Source organism: Aethalodelphis obliquidens, unplaced genomic scaffold (assembly GCF_003676395.1).
Source record: "Aethalodelphis obliquidens isolate GAN/ISIS:26980383/991018 unplaced genomic scaffold, ASM367639v1 scaffold8, whole genome shotgun sequence".
NCBI lineage: Eukaryota > Metazoa > Chordata > Mammalia > Artiodactyla > Delphinidae > Aethalodelphis > Aethalodelphis obliquidens.
The window spans coordinates 61,595,091-61,613,213 of NW_020837952.1; the positions used below are offsets into that span (position 1 = coordinate 61,595,091).

The 18,123-nt window shown below is 60.5% G+C and overlaps 1 protein-coding gene across 11 annotated transcripts in view; it reads left to right on the forward strand.

Annotated features, from left to right (window-relative positions):
• GRAMD4 (GRAM domain containing 4) overlaps positions 1–18,123 on the forward strand; it is a 77,246-nt gene that overhangs the window by 19,097 nt on the left and 40,026 nt on the right. For 4 of the 11 annotated variants that reach the window (XM_027108012.1, XM_027108016.1, XM_027108013.1 and 1 more), the window contains one exon: positions 15,124–15,334. The exons of 2 other annotated variants lie outside the window; for them this stretch is intronic. In XM_027108012.1, coding sequence (XP_026963813.1) covers positions 15,124–15,334 — 211 coding nt within the window. Of the gene's footprint in view, positions 1–13,261; positions 13,465–13,537; positions 14,080–15,123; positions 15,335–18,123 lie in introns of those variants that run through there. 5 more of the 11 variants (XM_027108014.1, XM_027108018.1, XM_027108015.1 and 2 more) reach the window with 5 other exon arrangements.

Sequence of the window (18,123 nt, forward strand, 5' to 3'; positions counted from 1 at the left end):
GCTCTCACCTGAAGGCTGGTGGGGAGGGTCTGCTGTGAGCTGGGGGGTGGGGGTCACTGGTGGCCCAGTGCTCTGCAGCCCCCGGGGGTGGTGGGCGTGTTGGACAGGAAGAGGGTCCCGGGGACTGTGATGGACAGTGTGGGGATGGAGCTGGCTGAGGTGTGGGGTCCAGTGGGGATGTCCGGAGACGCAGCGGGTCCCCAGCGCACGGGGAGTGGATTGTTGGGACCTGCGGCAGCAGGTGGGGCTGGGGATGTTCCTGCGCCTGTGTGCGTTGGTAGCTGTGTCATTAATTATGTAGGACGCAGACGGCCATTGGCTTTTCAGATTGTGAGCCGTTATTTTCATGGTTGTGCTTGAGGTTATTCATTTTTTTTAAGAGTTTATGTCACCTAATGCTGTAACCTGCACTTAACGTGTTCGCTCAGTTCTCTGGAAGATGGGGATGAAAACGTTTCCACAGATCAGCCACCTAAAGCATCATGGCCACACAGGCTGATGGATTCTGCCACGGTTGTTCCCCGAAGCAAGTGCGCGCTTTGCTTTAATTACCTTTGTGGAAGAGTGGCTGTCCGAAGGCTCTCCCCACGTGGGGACTCCTCTGGAGACTGACTGAGGAGAATCCCAGGTGCATCTTGCTACCAGCGGTGCTTTCTCCCCAGGGAATAGCCAATAAAGTAGATGATTGCAAATCTCATCTTACCTTTAAGGCACCAGCACGGCTTGCTGTTTGCAGAACGATTTGTCACAGGGTCCTGCGAAGAGAGGAGCCCTTTGGCCACAGAATTATTCTTTCCAGAGCATCTGTTTTGGAAATGGACTATTTTACGCCTTGATTTCTCCAGGCCGGCAGTGCCTGTGATCTCGAGAACGCTGCCACCGGCTTGTAACCCTTCCCACAGGTGTCACCTGAGTGCTGGCAGTCTCCTGTTCTCCTAGCGGCAGGATGTCAGGTCACTGTGAGGCTCTCCCCCAAGGGCAGGATGGCTCGGGCCCTCACACCCCCATCGGCCGTGCCCTCTCCTGGTGCTGGGCCTCCAGTCCACGGCCCTCCACCTCCACTGAGGAGGCCAGGCTGGGGCGTGGTGCGGGTGAGAGCCCTGGGCTGCTCTGCGCGGCACACTGGGGACCGTGGCTGGGTATAGGAGCCAGGCCGGGCCTGCTGTCCAGCCTGCCGCACGCCCGTGGCCAGCTCTCTGCCTCTCCCCTCACCCAGGGTCTGGGGTTGTGCCCGTGGACACAGCCCCCTGCCGGGGCCCCACTGCAGCTGAACAAGGCCAGGGCTGGGGTCATGGGGAGCAGGGGGCTGATGGGGGCGCCCTCAGGGCATGGTGTCCGAGCCCATCCCCGCATCTCTGCCCCGAAGCACTGGAACAGGCCAGGGCTTCTCAGAGTCTGGTCTCGCAGCCCCTTTGATCGTGAGTGAGCGAAGTCATCAGAAAGCCTGTTTACGTGGTAGGTAGCCGTTGCTCTTTCCTGTGTGAGAAATTAAAACTAAGAAATTTACAAATATTTATTTATCGAAAACTGCCAACTGTAAACCCATTACACGTTAACATAAATAACATATTTTTGTTTTTTAAAAAAATCACTATTTTCCCCCAAAAGGGGAAACTAGTGGTGAAGGGGGCACCTGGTGGTTTTGCAGGCCTTGGCGGGGTCTGGTTAATCAAAGACAGCTGGGTTCTCTGGGCCCCCGCCATCACCCCCATAGCCGGTGGGGCCTCGAAGGGGGCAAGTACGGAAAGCAGACGATGTCTGAGGATTGCTGTTAAGTAGGTCTGACCTCCTGGGCCCCCTGAGAGGGTCTTGGGGACCCCCAGGGCTCCTGGACCACACTCTGAGATCCAGGAGAGATGTCCCTGCAGTGGAGAGTGAGGGCTCTTTTTAAAGTTGTTTTTTTTTTTTTTTCTGTTTTATTTGAACCCTCCTTATTTCTTTTACCTTAAAATTTTAATTTTGAACTTCATTTATGTGGCCTAGTCCATGCATTCAGGAGTTTGTTCAGAAGGGGCTGCAGCCTGCGCTGGGTCCCCGTCCTGCCTGAGTCTACCCACCCCTTCTCCCCAGGACACAGGGGCGGCACCACGCTCCTGGCAGGTAGCAGGCGTACACACTGGAATGAAACGACCTCGCCCACATGTCGTTTTGCAAGTGTGAGTAGGAGACATTCCTGGAAACGGAAGTGTGGTTTCACTGGATTTTGCAAAATTGCCCTCTGCTCCACTCCTAAGTTGGGGGGGGGGGCGCGGGAAGCGGACCCCGTTGGCCTGTCCTGACAGCCGCATGCTGCGTCTCTGCCAGTCTGTTAGGAAAATGGTTTCCTGATGTAATTTTGATTTGTGCTTTTCTCTTTGTAAGTGAAGGTTGCTTGCCGTCTCATGTATTTAAGAGCTGTTTGTTTTCCTTTGCTATGGACCGTCTGTGTCTCTTGCCCGTTTTTCTCCTGGGCTGTTTTCAACATTAGACAAATTAATCCTTTGTAATATGTGCTGCAAATACGTTTTCCAGGGTTACCATTTATCTTTGACTGTTTATGGAGGCTTTCGCCTTGCGGAAATGTGTTTTTGCGTAATCTGTCGTCTCCTTTATCATGTGTCATGTCTTGCTTTGGAAAGGCCCTGCCTGACCCCCAAGTTCTGAGTCCCCCCACCGTGGCCCCCCTGGCTCCTTCCCTGCTTTCTTTATTTTACACTCAAGGCTTTGGTCCATTTTGAATTTATTTCGGGGGGCGGGGTGTGAGGTATGGTTCCAGCATTGTCTTTGCCCACAAAGCTCGGGATGTCCCAGCATCATTTGTTGAATGATGTGTGTCCCCTCTGAGGAGGCCCCTTTGATCCCAGTTAGGTCTGGGTCTGTTTCTGTACATTCTCGTTCGTTCCACGGCTCTGCCGTGTATTCACGTGCTGTCATCGCACTTTTACCTTTGACTGTAGCTGCGTCTTGTTTTATTACGTGGCAGGGCCAGTCTCCCCTCATCACTCTTGCTTTTCAGAATTGTCCCGGCTACTTGGCTGGTTTTTCCTTATAAGCTGTAGACTGAGCTTGTCTTGCTTCCTCTAAAACCTTTTTGTTATTCTTTTTTGCGGTACGCGGGGCCCCTCACCGCTGCAGCCCCTCCCGTCGCGGAGCACAGGCTCCGGATGCGCAGGCTCAGCGGCCATGGCTCACGGGCCCAGCCGCTCCGCGGCATGCGGGATCCTCCCGGACCGGGGCACGAACCCGCATCCCCTGCATCGGCAGGCGGACTCTCAACCACCGCACCAGCAGGGAAGCCCTTGTTATTCTTTTAAGGGGAATCACATTGTTTATAGATTATTTTAGGGTTTTGTGTGACATTCTCCCCACCTTTCCTCTCTCTTTATATGTAAATATGGAAAATACACATGACATAATATGTGTAAATAACACTATATACCAATAAATATTCGGTGAAATATACATAAGGTTTACACCGTTTTTGAAATGTACCGTTCAGTGGCTTTAAGTACATTCACATTGTACTTAGTGCACAGTTAATGTACACCCACCTTCAGAACTGCCTCATCTTCCCAATTTGAAACTCCCTCCCCAGCCCCGTCCCCCAGCCCCTGGCCCCCACCATCCTTCTTTCTGTCCCTGTGGATTTGACTCCTGGGTGCCTCACATAAGTGGATCATATAGTGTTTGTCTTTTTGTGACCTGCTTATATCACTGAGCTTAATGTCCTCAGGGTGGTAGCACGTGTCACCGCTTCCTTCCTTTGGAAGGCTGAATGATGTCCCCCTTCTGTAGAGACCACACTTTGTTTATCCATTCACTGGTTGGTGGACACTTGGGTTACTTCCTTGTTGGGGCTGTTGTGCTGCTGTGAACGTGGGTGTACCGGTATCTGTTTGAGTCCCTGCTTTCAGTTCTTTTGGAATACCCAGACGTGGAATTGCTGGATCACGTGGTAGTCCTGTTTTCAATTTGCTGAGGAACTGCTGTGTTGTCCTCTGTAGTCGCCACGGCTGTGGTTTATGCTTCTGGTCGTGCATGCTGAAAATCAGGCCGGAGCGTTTGCGGAGGATACGGTGAACCCCAGCTCTGCTGCTGACCAGGCGCGACCTCCGAGAGCCTGGCTCCCTGGTCCCGCGAGCAGGTCCCTGAGCAGGACCCGGTGGGCGGGCGGGAGGGACGAGACCCTGGACTCCATCTTCCACCTCCAGTAGCTGTGGCGTCCCTCTCTGAACCTCACTTTCCTCTTCTTATTAAGAAGGGGAGGCCGGGGAGGCCCCATAATAGCAGCAGCTTGTGTTTATTAAGTTCTTAGCACGTGCCAGGCCCAGAGACAAGGCGTGGAGGGGTCGGGGTCCCGGAGGCTGGTGTGGGAGGATTAAGTGAGGTGAGGCCTGGTAGCATCCAGCACGTGCTTGTTTTCCACAAAGCGTGGCTGTTAGTAAAGAGTGAGGTGGGTCATCCTGGGCGATCCCTGCCGTCGCCCCTCCCACTGGTGCATCCGCGCCCTGCATGGGTCCACACCTGCCGGCCCAGCCAGGCCACCCTCTCTCCCCTGCTGTCCCATGCCATGACCCCAGATGAACCCGAGCGCCTCGTCTGCCCCCGCCCGTCCCCAGCGTTTCCTTCTGGCTTGTTATGGCATAGGCGCTCTGTCCAGGGTGCCTTCCTCTGCAGCCCACGGTGGCCTCCTTGGTGCTGTCAGCCCGAGGACTAGCCATCGCCTCCCGCGAGCAGCCTCCTCTGCGTCCTGGTACCGACTGCAGCTGGTGCATAGTAGGTGCTCATTAAACGCCCAAGCAGATCTGTCCTTACTGTTACTCCTGGATGCCTCTGCTCCAGCCCGTGAGACTTTCACTGCCCGCTTACCACTCTCTGTTCCTCATTCCCGCCGGATGGGGAGCCGCGCCGGGGCAGACCCCCGCCCCCTACGTGACGTGCCTCTGGAGCGTTTAGACCCAGCTTGTCTCGTGCCAGCACAGCCCACCTGCCACCTTGCGTCAGCCCAGCCGGGAGATCTGTGTGAGACTGAACTGCCGAGTGGGCGGTTACCTGGGCAGCATGTGCGGAAAGGACTCGGAGGGCTTGTCTACCTACCTGTCTATTTATTTATTTTTAAATGTTTCTCCTTTGTCACTGGATGTGAGTTTTGTAGCAGAGGCAGAAGGTGCGCCGGCCGGGCACCTCGGCTGTCAGGCCTTGCCTGGGGCTGTGTTCCTTTCTTGGCCAGCTCAGCAGGAAATGTGGGTTCCACCTTCTCTGCGCTGGGTGGTGTTTTAAACACAGAAAGCCTGTTGTGGCGGATGTGCTTGACAGCCCCCCTCCGCCCCCCCACCGTGGGCCTGTAAATGTCCCGGGGCGAGTCCAGCCCCCTCGTCCTCAGCTGGGCCAAGTTTCCAAAAAGGAAGAAGTTGCCGCAGGCCAGTGGTTTGGAGGTGCCCCGAAGCCCTTTTTCCCGGGCGCTGTTTAAGGCCCCGTGCGTTTACCTTGGCGCTGGGTTCACGCAGAGGGACCAGGATGTTCTTTAAAATGTGCCTCCCTCACCCACTGGGGTCCTCTGCCACGCCGCGTGCTGGGCCCGGACGCCGGGGTGGGGACTGGCTGGGATCCCTGCCCTTGAGCAGAGTGATCCGGGGAAGCGGGGAGGTGTGGGGCAGTTGGGGAGCCCTCGGGGGGAGGGGCAGTGCTTGGTACTGAAGTGTGGGTCGGAGGGCTCCAGGCGGGAGGGGTGGGGAGGGCCAGCTCCTCGTTTCCTGAGGTCTTTTTCACTGTGCTGCTTGTCACACCGCAGAGCAAGGGGCCCTGCCTGAGACCTGAGTGTGGATGGTGGCCTCCGGTGGTGGGCTAGTCAGAGCTGGAGGCTGGCCCCTCTGCCTCGGGTGAGATACAGGAGGGGGCGGGGGAAGCCCCGGTACATGGCCCAGGTGGGACAGAAGAGAGTGGCTCTCAACGTGTCGGGTTCCCTAGCTCTTCTTTCCTAAAGAAGATTTGATGATGACGAGGCCCACACCCGAGTATGAGAGTGGCAAGGTCACTGGAAGTGGGACCCCAGTGCTGGGTGAGGGCCCAGTTCCCTGTTAGGGGGCCAGTAAGTACTGGGACCCAGTTGAGAGTCCCTGTTCTGCTGGGCATTTATCGCCTTGAGACGAGGGGACAGCCAGCCATGGCCCACATCAAAAGTGGCCCGCCCACTGCTCCCTGCTTTCGTAACTATTCTTAATGGCCCAGAGCCACACCTGTTTCATGCTGCAGCAGAGTGAGAACTTGTAACAGGCTGTGTGGCCACCACACCTAAGACATTTACCGCCGGGGCCCTTTGCAGAGTGGGTTCGCTGAGCCTGCGCGTTCGGTCTGGGGCTGCAGTGCATTTGGAGAAGAGCCTGTTTGCAGACAGCTGTGGGCCAGAGCCTCTCTCTGCTTTCAGGAGCTGGGCCAGGACGCTGGCAGGAAGTCATGACGGATACTGGGAGTCCGGAAGGTGTTTCCTCCCAGCTGTCTCACTGGCTGGATCTTCCCCAGTCCTGGATGCTAAGAGTGATGGAGAAGCTTGAGAAAAAGAATGCTTCCACCAGACATGAGTCCTGGTGTGCGCTTCCTACTGTTCAGTTTATGCTGCTTGTTTATACAGCACAGGTTTATACAAACCTCATCCCTGGGTTTTCTTCCTAGCTTTGTTTTGTTTAGATAAATGGCCGTGCGGCCAGTCTGCCCGGCTCCCCACTCGGTCTCTAGGCAGGGGGGCCTGTGGGCTCTCAGGCAGCGTGATGGATGCATGAACAGAGGCATGTGCTGGGGAGGGTGGGCGCCTGGGCAGGCGCAGGCTGGAGCGCAGCGAGGTTGGCTTATGTTCCTGATGAGGCTCTGACCCCGAGCCTCAGTTTCTCCATCTGTCAGTTGGTTTAACAACAGCTCTTCCCTCGCAGTGTTGTGACCAGGACGCATGACACCTGGGGTGGGGAGAAGGGCTTGTCATTCTTGCCTGAGATTTGGGGCCCTGCAGGCTCAGTGCTGAGGGATGGTCCTTGCCCCGTGGAGGGCTCCCGCTCCCGCCACAGCACGGGCCGCAGGCCCTCGCCTGGGGCTTTTGTCCAGGGTCCGTGCTCTCGTGAGCCTGGACTGAAGCCCGAGTGCCCAAGCGTGGGTCCTCAGGTCGGCACAGCCCACGTCTGTGTCAGGTGCCACTCTTGCTTACTGCCGCCTTACAGCCAGGGGGCTGAGGCCTAGGGAGGGCTGGGCATGACCAGCCTCTACACACCTCCCTCCTGACCCTCTGGGGCTGGTCCAGGGCGGGGGTCAGAGGGCGTAGGTCACGCCGAGCTGGGAGCGCAGCTGAGCCTTGGTGCTTGGTGCTCTCTGAAGCGGCCTCTGGCTTCCCGGGGCCTCTAGTCTGAGCTCTCTGTGTCGCCCACTGTCTGCGGTCCTTGGAAGCTGGTGATGACCGGGGGCGGGGGGCGGTCTTGGGATGTCCCAGAGCCTCTTACCCTCCCTTCCACAGCCCCCCCCGAAAGTAAAGTGCCGGTGGTTCTGTGGAGATGGAGAGTAATGCAGGGTGGTGACATTTGTTCAGTGCTTTTGGGAAGTGGCGTCTGAGTTTTTCCCATGGTTACTGCTGCTCACCGGGCGGCCCCTGAGTCCTTCCCCGCACGCTTCACGTCATCCTCTGGCTGCCCTCTGAGCCGGGACTGCCGTTAACCTCTGTGTGACCAAGGAAACCAGGGCGTGGAGGTCATGTGACACCTGCAGGGTCAGCAGCAGAGGCAGCCGGGGTCTCGAGACCATCAGGTGACTTAGCTCACGTCCGGAGCCCAGCAGAGCCCGCTTGCTCCCAGGGGTGTCTCTGAACACGACAGTACGTAGGACAGTTGGAACCGACCTGACAGGTGACGGTGCCCTGCCCTCCAGCCCTCCAGCCAAGGTGATGGCGACGTGGGGCCTGAGCAGGGGTGACGTCACTGAGGGTGGGAGCAGCCTGGCTGGACGGGAAGGGGATGCTGGACCAGAGGTAGAAGAACGGGGTGTTAGCTGGTGGCAGGGAATGGCCTGGACAGTGTCCCCAAGGGACACAGGGAGACCTGGCGTCTCGTATGGGGACCCAAGGGGGCCGGGCCGGGATGGCAATGAGCAGGGCACGAGGACAGTGTGCCCGCCTGACCTCCCTGCCGCTGGCCCTGGGCTCGTGGGCCCCCACCTAGAGGCTCGGGTCCAGCATGTTCTTTTGTGCACTCCCCCTACCCTGCCCCCCTGGCCTGCCTGAGCGTGGTGTCTGGGTCCTGCTTCCCAGGGCTGTCTTTGACCCCTTCGGTCCTCTCAGGGACTTTCACTTTGACCTGTGCCCCCGAGCTGTGCCAGGGAAGGAGGCGGTCAGGCGGGGACACTGGTGTTTCCTGCTCTGCTCCCTGCGTGGCCGAGACAGCCTGGGACGGAGGGACCGGGGCGGTGGTGCGTTAGAGCTGCTCACGAGGGCCTGCAAGAGCTGACTGTGAAGTTTTCAGGAATTTTGTGAGCTGGCCGCTAATAAAATGAGCGTATAAAGTTAGATAAGTTATATTGAGAGCAGAGGTGTCAACGTTAAATGCTCGTTTCTGAACTGTTTCACTACGTTTTCTCACTGGGTTATGATCCTGAGCTGGCTAGCATCTCTTGGGCCTGATGGAAATCCTGTGGCCGGTGGCCCTGGGCACCTCTTACCACCCGTGTGCTCGTTCATTGCCGGACGTCACTTTGGTGGCTTGCACATGGCCACGATGGGAGCGGTTCTACCACGGAAACGGGCAGATACCGCAGATTAGGGCCTCACTTCTCATTTTGTCGCTTGTCTAGAGTAACGAGAGTGATGGAGAAAATGCTGACGTGCAGGTGAAGGTTACGCGTATAACTTCCGCCGCATTCACTGGAGGGCACAGGGAGGCTGAGGAAACCTCCTCCTGTTAGAATACTGTCGTCCGCTTCAGCAAGGACGTCTCTCCCGTCCTAGACAAACGGATAAGGTTCTGTCTTCCTTCCCCACCTGTCGTGTCCTGTTCACGTAAACAAGGCCGTCAGCCGACCTTCAGGCCGGACCCGCACTTGTTGGGCAGCTGCAGTCCTGGCTGACCGGAGGGAGCCTTTCAGCACGACTTAGTGCAGGCATCCTGTGGGCGCCGCTTGGCTGTGTGGGGTTTACAGTAAAGAGTGTTGGACGTTTTATTACTACTTGTACCCGTGCAACGCATCCTTATCACTGAGGTTATAATAAATGTTTGTACGTCTACGCGCAGGGGTGTCGCTAGGGCATGCATGGTCCCAGCTCACAGAGGAGGGTGTGGTAGCTTCAACGGTGCCCTCCCAGCTCCCCTGCTCTTCCTAACTGGCTCCCCCACCCCCACCCCCGGCCACCCTGGCCCGTGGCGGGGTCTCAGAGCCAGCAGGACCCTGGGCAGCTCTCCTGTTACAGTGCAGAAAACTCCGCTCCTGGCACGGGGCCTGTCTTGGCCTGACCTGTGTAGGACGGAAAGCCCCTGAAGAACGCAGGCCTCTTCCTGGAGAAACGCCCCGGGCTGTCGAAGCCTTGGAGTTAAGCTCTGGATGTGTTCACGGATTTAGGGACTTCCTGCTTCACCAGGAGGGGTCGAGGGCAAAGTCCAGGGACAGCCCTTTGCTTTGAGGCTTCTGTGGCTGGGCGACTCAGGGCGCAGGGTGGGGGCCTGGCTCTCCCGGCCCTCAGGGCCCAGTCGTGGGGGCCCTGCCTTTGTGCAACGTCCCCTCTGTCACTGAATGGCCAGCGTGTGCCTGCCCTGCTGAGACAGACTGGGCGCCTTCAGCACCTGCCCTCGGGCATGTACGTTAACCGGTGGGGCTGGGGGCACACATCCTAAACCAGGGAGCTCGCCGGAAGTTGCAGGACTCCAAGCCAGACGGGCTGATCGAATTCGAGGGGGGCACTTGGAAGAGGAGGAACTGGCATGGGGACGTCCCCGAACCTGAAGTGCTGGGCGCGCAGTAGGAACAACATGTGATGGCTGGAGGACCCCCGAGGGTCAGCAGGGCTGGAGCCCAGTGGGGGAAGCCCTGGGAGGGGTCTCGGCAGGACGCTCCGGAGTCTGGTTTCCCGCCACCTGGAGAAGGGGCTCCGTGAGGTGTGTGGCTGCCTGGACCAGACCCGGCTGGGCTGGAGGGTGGGGCGGGGGCAGAGCAGCACAGGTGTGGAGCCTGGCTGGGAGGCGGGGGCCCTGCTCGCCATAGGTGGCTGTGCAGCGATCACGTGATCAAGGGCTCCTTCCAGGGTTTTGAGTTGAGCAGCTGCTGGTACAGGTGCCACCCAGGAGGAGGGCCCGCGGAGGCTCCAGCTCCGAGCTGAGTGTGGCGGAGTCGAGCTACCGATGGGATGTCCCACAGACAGTGGGTCACCCGGAGTCCGGCTCACGGGGAGGCTGGTGGGCGTGCAGTCAGCAGGGCGTCTGAACGTTTGGGGTCCCGCTAACTGAGGCTGGATCCGGGGTCGGGGCAGTGGCTCCCTGACCGGCCTCGAGTTCGGGGGAACCCGTGGGTCACTGGGCGTGAGCCAACATCTTGAGCCTGGCATGATTGGGGGGAGTGGTCACCTGTGTCTTCTGGGTCTCGAGTGTCCCAGACTGCTCCCCGGGCGGGGTGGCCCGACACAGGGCCCCACGGGCTGCCCTGGAGCTGTGTGCATGTCGGGGTCCTGCAGGGCTGTGGGCCTCTGGGGCTGTCTTCTTGGAGAACAGAGACCTGGCAGAGGGCCGGGTGGCCGGCTGGGACTGGCCTTGGGTGGGGTGGAGGGAGAGTCCCGTCCTCGCTCAACATCTGTGACTCCCCAGGAATATGGTTTGGGACAAGGGTTGCTTCCTTTGGGAGAAAGGATGTTGTTTATCCTGGGATCAGCAGAAGAGCCACCAGATAACAGGAGATGAAGCCAGGCTGAGCTGGTTGTCTGCACTCAGACGGGAGCTTGGCCGGGGGTCGCGGGCCCCATGCTGCGAGGAGAATGGCTGGGACCTGGGACGTGGCAAGTGCTGGACCAGGAACCACTTTTTTCTAAATCTTGGTCTGGGAGGGAAAGTAAAGTCCTTTGTGGTTTCCAAGTCCAGTGTTCCCTAGACACTGCGGCCTTTGTGTGTCCAGGAGCCATTCAGCGGGTTTCCAGAGCAGCGTGCTCTGTGTCCCGGGGCCAGAGCTGGCCTCAGTCCTGTGTGCCGAGGGCCCGCAGCGCAGGGTCGCTGCCTGGAGGCTCCCCTCGCCCTGTCCCTCTGTCTGCTTGCCTCCACGGCTGCAGGGCTCCCTGCAGATGTTGCGGCTCTGAGCAGGGTAGCCACAGGGAGCGTCTCCCAGCACGTCTACTTCCACGTGGAGGTACGGGGAGCTGGGGCGGCAGCAGGTCCTGCTCTGAGGGGCTGCCCCACCTTGAGGGGTGGGCGTGAAGGGAGCTGCCCGGGGGCCTGTGGGTGCACGTGGAGGGGCCGGGTCTGTGGGGAGTGCGCGGTGGGTGTGCAGGGATTTGGGGGCTGGTTGGATCCAGGGAGGGCTGGATGGGGGCTGGGGCGGGAGTGGGACACATGGCAGCCGCTGGACGGAAGGTGCAGGTGAGCTCTGTGGAGACGGCATCCGCTGACACTGGCTTTGTGGGGAGAGCTTTGCTCTGGGGGTCTTGGTGTCTGGCCCCCGGCCCCCCCTCACTGTCCATGGACAACATCCGTGTCAGTCTTCCATCTCTTCATCAGGAAGTTGGGGGAAACTGGGTTGGATAGTGTAGTTGAGATGAGGTCGTCCTGGGGTAGGGTGGGCCGCCCCTCAGCCCGGGGGGGGTGGGGTGTGTGACGGGGAGGGCTTCCCTCGCAGCCCGGACCCGCCTGGGAGGGGTGGTCAGGTGTCCTGGCACCCGGTCCTCATTGGGCAGCGGCATGAACTGCTCGCCTCTCCAGGAGCCCCAGGGGCCTGGGGGCAGGGCCGTGGGGACGGAGTGGGCTCTCGGAGACCTCCCCCCCCGCCGAGGGCTGCTGTGAGCGGCTGTCAGGAGGAGCAGGGCTGGCGTGGCGTGAGCTGGCAGCTGCCAGCAGGGGCCCCGCTGGGCAGGGGGGCGCGTGGGCTGTGAGCGGCATCCTGATGGTGGCAGGGCGGACACTTGGCGCTTCGTCCCCTTTCCCCGGGCGGCCACATCATTTGCTTGCCGGGCTGAATCAGGAAGGAAGGCAGCTCCCGCCTGCGGGGTGGGGAGTCCCAGACAGAACCGCCTGACGGGACCCGGCAAGGAGGGAAGCGGGCCCGTCCCCTCCGCCCCGCTTCCATCTGACGCTGGGGGAGGAGGGGTCCCCCCGGGTCCTTCTGAAAACGGAAGGAAGGAGGTTTTACAGGGCTGCACTTCCCCTGCCCGGTTAGTTTTCAAGTTAGAAAAGCAATGGGAAAGGACACGTGGAGAGAAGTTTCACAGCCACCCGCAGGCCTCAAGCAGGGTCCTGTGTCACCTGCGGTCTGTGTAGATGCCAGTTGCCTGTAACGGTGACCTCAGTGCAGCAACGTTTTGTCACCGCCTCTGAGACTCCCAGGGACGTCTGTGTGTCCCGCGTGGTGCTCAGAGCGCCCGGCCTGGCCGTGGTGCTGCCGAGATGCCCTCCACGTGCTGGATTTGCCCCTGGGACGGATCTCGAGACCGGGAATCACTGGTTCAGAGGGCGTTGACGTTCACGCTTCCTGCTGCCTCTGCCACATCACTGGCTTTTGTTTCCTTTTTGGTGAAGTTGGAGGCTTTTGCACAAGGACTGGGTAACTTTCCTCTTGCTCAGGGAGTTTGTGGGTCTGTGTTCCAAGGTCCTCTAATCTTTACCAATTTGTTCAGGTTGTCTCACAACAAAAATATTAGTTCTCATGTACCTGGCTTGCTACATGTATCCCCTGTTTCTTTGCAGGTGTTTTTTTTTTTGATAAATTTATTTATTTTATTTTATTTATTTTATCTTTGGCTGCATTGGGTCTTCGTTGCTGTGCGCGGGCTCTCTCTAGTTGTGGTGAGCGGGGGCTACTCTTCGTTGCGGTGCGCGGGCTTCTCATTGCGGTGGCTTCTCTTGTTGGGAGCACGGGCTCTAGGTGCGCGGGCTTCAGTAGTTGTGGCTCGCGGGCTCTAGAGCACAGGCTCAGTAGTTGTGGCACACGGGCTTAGTTGCTCCGCGGTATCTTCCTGGACCAGGACTCGAACCTGTGTCCCCTGCACTGGCAGGCGGATTCTTAACCACTGCGCCACCAGGGAAGCCCCTCATTGCAGCTTTAAAACAAATGTCTATTTACTTTTGTCTGGTTGACTGAGTCTTTTTATTTTTTCAGTCTCTTAATGTAGACTGTCAGCCTCTCTCTAGGGACCTAAGTTCTCTCTTCTCACGTGGATATCTTTCCAGATGGCCAGCCATGTGCCCCTTTCCCGCCACGTGAGCAGGGATACTGGCTTCTCCAGCCCCGTGGCCTTGCCCACTCCTGGGCTACCCTGGACTCCAGGGGATGGTGGGTTTCCTGTGGTTTTTACACCAGGGTTAGGGTTAGGCTTAGGCCACATCAGGCCACCTTAGTGTTCCACGTGAGCCCCAAGAAGCATCTGTCCCAGGAACACCTGCACACCCTCCCCCGATGTGCTGCAGCCTCAGCTGTCCTTGTAGAGCGGAGCCCTGGCTCATTCTGACGTGGGGCTCACGGGCCGCCGCTGTTCACAAGCTTTCCTGCCTTGAGCTGTGATGCCGGGGGAGTGGAGGCCCCTTGGCAGGTGGGGCGGGTACGCAGGGCTGCAGGCAGGCACCCTGGGCTGTGATTTAACGGCTCCGAGCCTGCACCGTCCAAAACAGGAAGTGCTTTCCCCTGCCTTCGTGGTTCCCCGTAAACTGTCCCAAGTGTCCCAGCTGGGGCGGTTCGGGCTGAGTTGATGGATTCCACCCTGCTCACCCCACTTCCTGTCGCCCTGCAGGAAATCGCCGTGCTGTTTATTGGGTCCAGGCTGAGTAGCCTGTGCTCGTGCGTCATCTCACATTCTCGGGATACTTTGGCCTGATCGGGGTTAATCCCGTTTCAGAGGTGGAAGCTGAGGCCCAGAAAGGTGGGAAGTGGCGGGACAGGCTGTGAGCCCAGGTGTGTCCAGAGTCTCTGCCCCGCAGGGACCCAAGGCCTCTTGCAGACGTTGGGGGCCGAGGGACTGTGTGTCCGGGGCCGGGGTTGGGCCGCACGGCCCCTGCTGTGGGCTTGGGAGTGAGGTGGGCTGGACGTGCAGAAGGGCCACTATGCCCCACCCACTGGGCTTTCCTGGCCGGGTTGGGTCAGAGATGTGGGGAGTGGGCACCCCTGTAGGCAGCCACCTCTGGCATGTGCACGTGTGTTTGAACTTACACGTGTCCTCCGTGCCAGCACACAGAGGCACCACACCAGGCCTTTGCTGCCTCCCTCCAGGCTGGAGGGATCCAGCGCCGGCAGCTTGGGGGCTGCCCAGGAGGCAGGTGGGCGGGCGCTGGGCTCCAGACTGGCCGTGTGTGGGAAGATCTCTCGGGGCGAGTGAGGCTGAGCTGGTCCTGAGAGCAGAACTAGGGTGCCCAGGCGAGCAGGACGGTGTTTCAGGTCGTGTCCCCGGGAGCGGGGCCAGGTGGAGCGAGGGGACGGGGCCGGAGGGAGTCTGGGACACCCTGAGGCCCAGCGTTCTAGGGGCTGTCCTGGGCGTGCCCTTGGTCGTGGGTCTCGATGGTTGTTAGAGCCTGGGAGGAGGCGCGCCGGCCCTCCCCACTTTTCGCTGCAGTGTCTCCCCCTCCCCTCCCCAGCCCCCTCTTCCCAGGGTCTTCGGCACCCCTGCTGCTCCAGGCTGGCTCCGCCTTTGCGCTGGGAGGTCGCACCGAGAGACGTGGCTTCCTTCTGCCCCGTGGGGCACTCGGGGGAGCAGGCCTGGGTAGGCGGCGGGGGTCTGAGCTCAGCGGCCAGCCCAGCCGGATGGGGGTGACGGAGGGCCCTGGCCTGCTGGGCACGAGATGGGAGCCTGTGGGCCCTGGGGTCCCTGAATAGCGGCACTGGCTGCTCCCTGAGGGCAGGGCCTGGTGGCAGCCCAGGGCCGGGGCCTGGAGCCGGGTGTGGGAGGGCGGCGGCCGGCGGGCGGCTGACCCCGTGACCGTGCCTCCCCTCGCTGTCTTGCAGGGGCTCCGAGCGTCATGTTAAGGTAAAGCAGAGGGGCTCAGTGCTGAACATGCTAAGGAGGCTGGACAAGATCAGGTTCAGAGGTCACAAGAGAGATGACTTCCTTGATCTAGCAGAGTCTCCAAACGCCTCGGACACCGAATGCGGAGACGAAACACCCCTGAAGATACCTCGGACCTCGCCCCGGGACAGTGACGAGCTGAGGGACCCTGTGAGTACCGAGCGTCCTCCGCTCTGCGTGGCCGCGGATGCCAGGCCCCTCGCTGGTGGGTGGGGCTGTCCCCATCCTCAGGTGGCCAAGCTGAGCGTGCGCTTGGGTAGACCGTGTCCTGCCCAGGCTGGTCAGACACAGACGGGGCTGTTCCCCATCTCGCCCCAAACCTCCCCCAGCCTCACCGGTGGGGGCTCATCCCTGGACTGAGGATAATTTGTCCATTGGCCGGTTTTCTTTTCCTTCATCACTGGTTTTCTGGGTGACCGGCAAACTTCTCACACAGCCTGATCCCCGGGAGTTGGACTTGAGGGGCCGCAGGGCGCTGTCTGGAAGCTGCTGGCCCCTGGCCCGAGGGCAGCCGCCTCTGGGTGCCTGGCTGGTCTGGCCATCCCAGAGTGCGTGTCACCGACCCCTGGCAGCTGGCCGAGCCCAGGCTGGGCCTCCTCAGCGCACGTGGGGACCGTGGCCGCTGTGATTTGGAGAGCAGCTTTCCTGAGCGGGGTCCGCGGCCCTGGTGGGAACCAGGCGTGAGCGGGCCCTGTCTTCTGGAAGCTCGTGTTTTGTCAGCGGGCGTGCAGCGGGGGGGGGGGGGAGGGTGGGCTTCCTGTGGTCCCCTCCTGGCCAGGTACGGCCGCCGGGCTCTCCGTTGTGGGCACAGCTGCCCGAATCCTCCCTGTTGTCAGTGAAGAAGCCCAGAGCCATGCAGGCCCCACCACACCAGCTGTGGTGCCCTGCCCGAGTGGACGCCAGATCTGGTGGCCTGGGGTCTGGGCTCCTCCCCGAGCACCTGAGCTCGGTCTTCCTTCCAGCCGTGGCCGCGAGCCCTCGCCTTCCCCCTCCGTGTGTTATTAATGCTTTATAATAGAACAGGGATGGCGCGTTTGCTCCTGGCACGAAAGAATAAGTGATTGGCACTGCCTCCTAAGAGCCAGCCATCCATCAGGCAGGGCTGGAGCTGCAGAGCCTGGGGGGGAGCGCCCTGCTTGGGTGCTTGCTGTGTTCCCTGCAGAGGTGGTGGCGGTCCTCCCGCCATTGGGCTCCGTGCGGGCCAGGGCCTCGCTTGGTGTGTCTCCTGATGCAGCCCATCAGCATCTGCCTGTCGGGACACCGCGGGGCTCACGGGCGCTGTCCTAGGAAGGGGGTGCCTCCACGTCAGAGTGGGTCCAGCGGGCCGGCGAGGGCCGAGGGGAGCACCTGAGGGAGGGGCGAGCACGGGGGCCGTGCGTACAAATGGCTGTCACGCTCGCTCACCCCCCTACCCCCCCCCAACCCCCGGGGCTCTCTCTCCGTGGTGGTGGGACCGAGCCAGCCTCCCACCCTGGATGTGCTGTCCTTCACTTAACCTCTGCCCCTGAGGGGCACTCGGTCACTCCCATGAGCCTCGTGCCCACATGGCCCGCGTCACCCCGGGTGTGCGGGCAGGGTCGTGCCTCTGTCACCAGCACCCTCCCACGAGCGTGCAGTGTCCTCCGTCGCCACCCGCGGGGCCTGCGTGCCACGCCCTTGCCCACCTGCACAGGGTGTCCCCAGGTGTTTCTGTTCTGCGAACCTGAGGGGTGAAGAGTGGCTTTTCCCACGAGGGAGGTTGGTCACTTTGCCTGTGTTTGGGCTTCATTGTTTTTATTTATTTTTAATTGTGGTAACGTGCGCGTAACACGGAGTTGACCGCTGTGACCGTTTTTAAGTGTCCAGCTCGGTGGCATTAGGCACATTCACGTTGTCGTGCGGCCACCCCACCATCCATCTCCAGACCTTCTTCATCTTCCCAAACTGAAACTCAGTCCCCACTGAACAGCAGCTCCACAGCTGCCCCTCCTGGCCGCCCCCGCCCCGTCTGCTTTCCGTCTGTGACCCGACTCTCCAGCTCTGGCCTCAGTGAGCCCCGCGGTGTTTGTCCCGCGACTGGCCTGTCTCAGCACCGTGTCCTCAGGGGCCATCGTGCTGTAGCGTCAGGCTTCATCCTTATGTTCTTTTCTGTGGGCAACCTGTCTGTGTCCTGGGGCAAAGGAGGCGAGCAGACCCAGTGGTTGAGGGTAGAATCCGGGTCCCGTGGTGGGGGAGGGGAATGGGGGGAGGGAGGGGGTCCTGGACAGGCAGACGGGCTCGAGGGGCCGCAGCGGTGGAGGTTGGGTGATGTCCAGGGCAGGGTGTGGCTGTGGTCGGGGGAGGACCGTTGAAGAGAACGATGAGGGGTCTGAGGCCAGGGTCCCCCGAGTGGTTGGTGACAGGCCAGTAAGGAGAGGGGCAAGGAGGCGAGGACCAGAGCCCTAGAGCTGGGGCAGAGGCAGAGACCCCACGCACGTGGAGGTGCAGCGGGCATCGCCTCCAGGAGCCGGGGGTAGAAGCCGGTCCCTCCGCGGAGAGACGCGGTTCTAGGGAAGCTGGGGGAAGAAGCAGCCAGGCCACCTCCCTGGTTTTGTGGCGGCAGTGCTGCAGCCTTGGGGGTCCCGAGTCCAGGCTCCCGACCCCAAGTTTAGCGTTGCTCTCGGCAAGTCTGTAAAGGGGTCAGCTGGAGGAACCCAAGGGGCTCACGGAGGGGTGTGGACCCCAGGATTTCAGGGCACTCCCCCCGGCGCCTGCCATCTGCATTGGGGTGCCCCCTCCAGCTGTCTGGCTCCCCAGAGCTGGTGGTCCTCACCGTCCCTGCCGTCCTGTGGGCGCCCAGCTGAGCTGCTGCAGCTTCGACACTGAGTCCGGCCAAAGCCACGAGGGTCCCAGGCTGTCTTGGACCCAGGGGCCCCTGTAGGAGCTCTTCAAGCTCTAGGGCAAGTTCCAGGTGAGCTTAA